Source organism: Lottia gigantea (genome assembly GCF_000327385.1).
Source record: "Lottia gigantea unplaced genomic scaffold LOTGIsca_1454, whole genome shotgun sequence".
Taxonomy (NCBI): domain Eukaryota; kingdom Metazoa; phylum Mollusca; class Gastropoda; family Lottiidae; genus Lottia; species Lottia gigantea.
In genome coordinates this window covers 1-2164 of record NW_008707719.1, presented here as the reverse complement: position 1 = coordinate 2164, position 2164 = coordinate 1, and the positions used below count along the sequence as shown (strand labels likewise).

Genomic DNA, 2164 nt, shown 5'->3' with positions numbered 1-2164 from the left:
TAAACGCTATGCGCAGTATACTCACAATTATACAGTATCTGTTGAATGTCTATATGCCTTATCTATAGGATCATATTATACCTAGGGAATGGAAGGGAGGAAGAGGGGTACAAGAGGTGGATAAGGGATGAGAATTTTCGGAAAAATCAAAAGACAATTATGGTGGGACATCTATCTTGTGTCTTTTAACTCATCTCTGATGAATCTCTTTCAAACAATGATCGTAGAATTTCAACAGGTCGTTTTTCAGCCTCCTCTAGATAGGCTCCATCTTGCATCTCATGTCTGTTATAGAGTAAGGAAGAGAAACCATGTTCACTGAGACCCAGATCACTCTGTAACATCGCAGTCCAGTTCAAATTAAAGTTCATTATAAATTCCTGCAAGGAAAGATATTTTTTATAGTAGAGATATACATTTGCTATTGCAGGGCATCTCTAATGTCTAAGAGTCACAAGGATCTATTGAACATCGAAGTATTCTCTCAGAGGATAGGCTATACCACATTCTTCTAGAGCATTAGAAGCTTTCCATGACTTTACGTCCAAATGATCTATTTGTTGGTTATTACTAAGAATGGTAGTCATAGTTGCCTATCGTGGTGTGTGTTGGACATCTCAGTAACCTAGAACAAGTCAGCTTTCCTCCGATGTAAATCAGAGATTAAAGCCAAGAGGTTTGCCAAAAACCATTCACATAGGGCTGTTGAGTTGACAGAACTAAATAAAAAGTTAACATTGTAGTGTTTTAGAGATAGATGATTAAGTCTCAATTGAATTAAAAGATGTCATATTGTGTCCCAAATTTCTAAAATAAATTAACTCACCTGTTGAAAATCTGTATCTCCCATCTGACTGAACTCAGTCTGGGGAACAAACTTTTTCTCTTTGATTGGGGTCAAATCTAAATCAAATTTGATAGTTTTAGCAGCTGGCTTGTCTTTCATTGATAGTTTGATATCTAACTGTTCTTCTATCCAGGTCCAGTTCCTTTTTATCAGGTTGTGGATTATCTCCAGATGGTGGTAACCTGAGGGGAAAAAAATAGTGTCATATTGTGGTCTGAAATAATTCTTTCTTAACAAGAGTTACTTCCCTTCTAGTCAGCAAGAGCTGCCTTGCTGTCATGTGACAAGTAAATATTCATTTGTGTTATTTGTTTGATAATCAGTACAGTGCTCTTGTGATGAGTCATGATTGATGATAGAATTTATATCACTATTATGATATACTACTCGGTTTATTTGTACACAATGTTTCAACAATTTACATTGTCATCATCAGTTTATATGGTATACTATTCCTGAGTTTATTTGTTCACAACGTTTCAACAATTTACATTGTCATCATCAGTTTATATGGTATACTACTCCTGAGTTTTATTGTACACAATGTTTCAACAATTTACATTGTCATCATCAGTTTATATGGTATAGTGCTCCTGAGTTTTATTGTACACAACGTTTCAACAATTTACATTGTCAACATTATTTTATATAGTATACTACTTCTGAGTTTTATTGTACACAATGTTTCAACAATTTACATTGTCATCATCAGATGAAATGAGGAAGTTTGAACTCACCATCAATATCATTAAGTATGGCGGCTGCAGCAGTGGTAAAAATATGGTCAGCAAACTGACTGGTGGCTCCCTCTAGTATATCAGTATCTGGTACAGTAAATAATCTACAAATAACAGTACATATTATTTAACATTGTATTAGAGGGTAAGAGTCGACAACAGACCGATTCTTAAAAGCACTGGCACAGGCATCAGAATTGTTCTCACTGACTGCTAAGTGGTCAAAGTGGTAGACAAAACATTTTTATTTAAAATAATCTTGCTTGAATGATAAAATCATTTTCTTCTATATTTCTATGGATTATAAATAAAACCCATTTTATTCTGTAAATCACATAAAGTCACAGCCATATTATACAGTCTTTCTGTCGAGGACTCTTAATTGGGTACAAGCAAAGCGAATCTTAAAAATCCTGACTGTCAGCTGTTTTTTGATCAAACGTCTTGTGACATGTCCTTTCTTTTTTTGTATCTGTACCGTGGATTAAGAAGAAAGATGACATAAGCCATATTATACAGTCTTTCTGTTGAGGGCTCTGATTGGGTACAAGCAAAGCGAATCATATCACATCTTGCAGAT

At 34.7% G+C, this 2164-nt stretch overlaps 1 protein-coding gene across 1 annotated transcript; it reads right to left on the bottom strand.

The window, feature by feature from the left end:
• Positions 1-185: 185 nt before the first annotated feature.
• On the bottom strand, positions 186-1688 carry LOTGIDRAFT_176460 (hypothetical protein; the record flags this gene model as incomplete). The annotated part of the gene is made up of 3 exons (XM_009050143.1): positions 186-380; positions 827-1029; positions 1585-1688. Coding segments are annotated over 3 exons (502 nt in total), but the record flags the coding sequence as incomplete, so codon positions are not given.
• Positions 1689-2164: the final 476 nt, after the last annotated feature.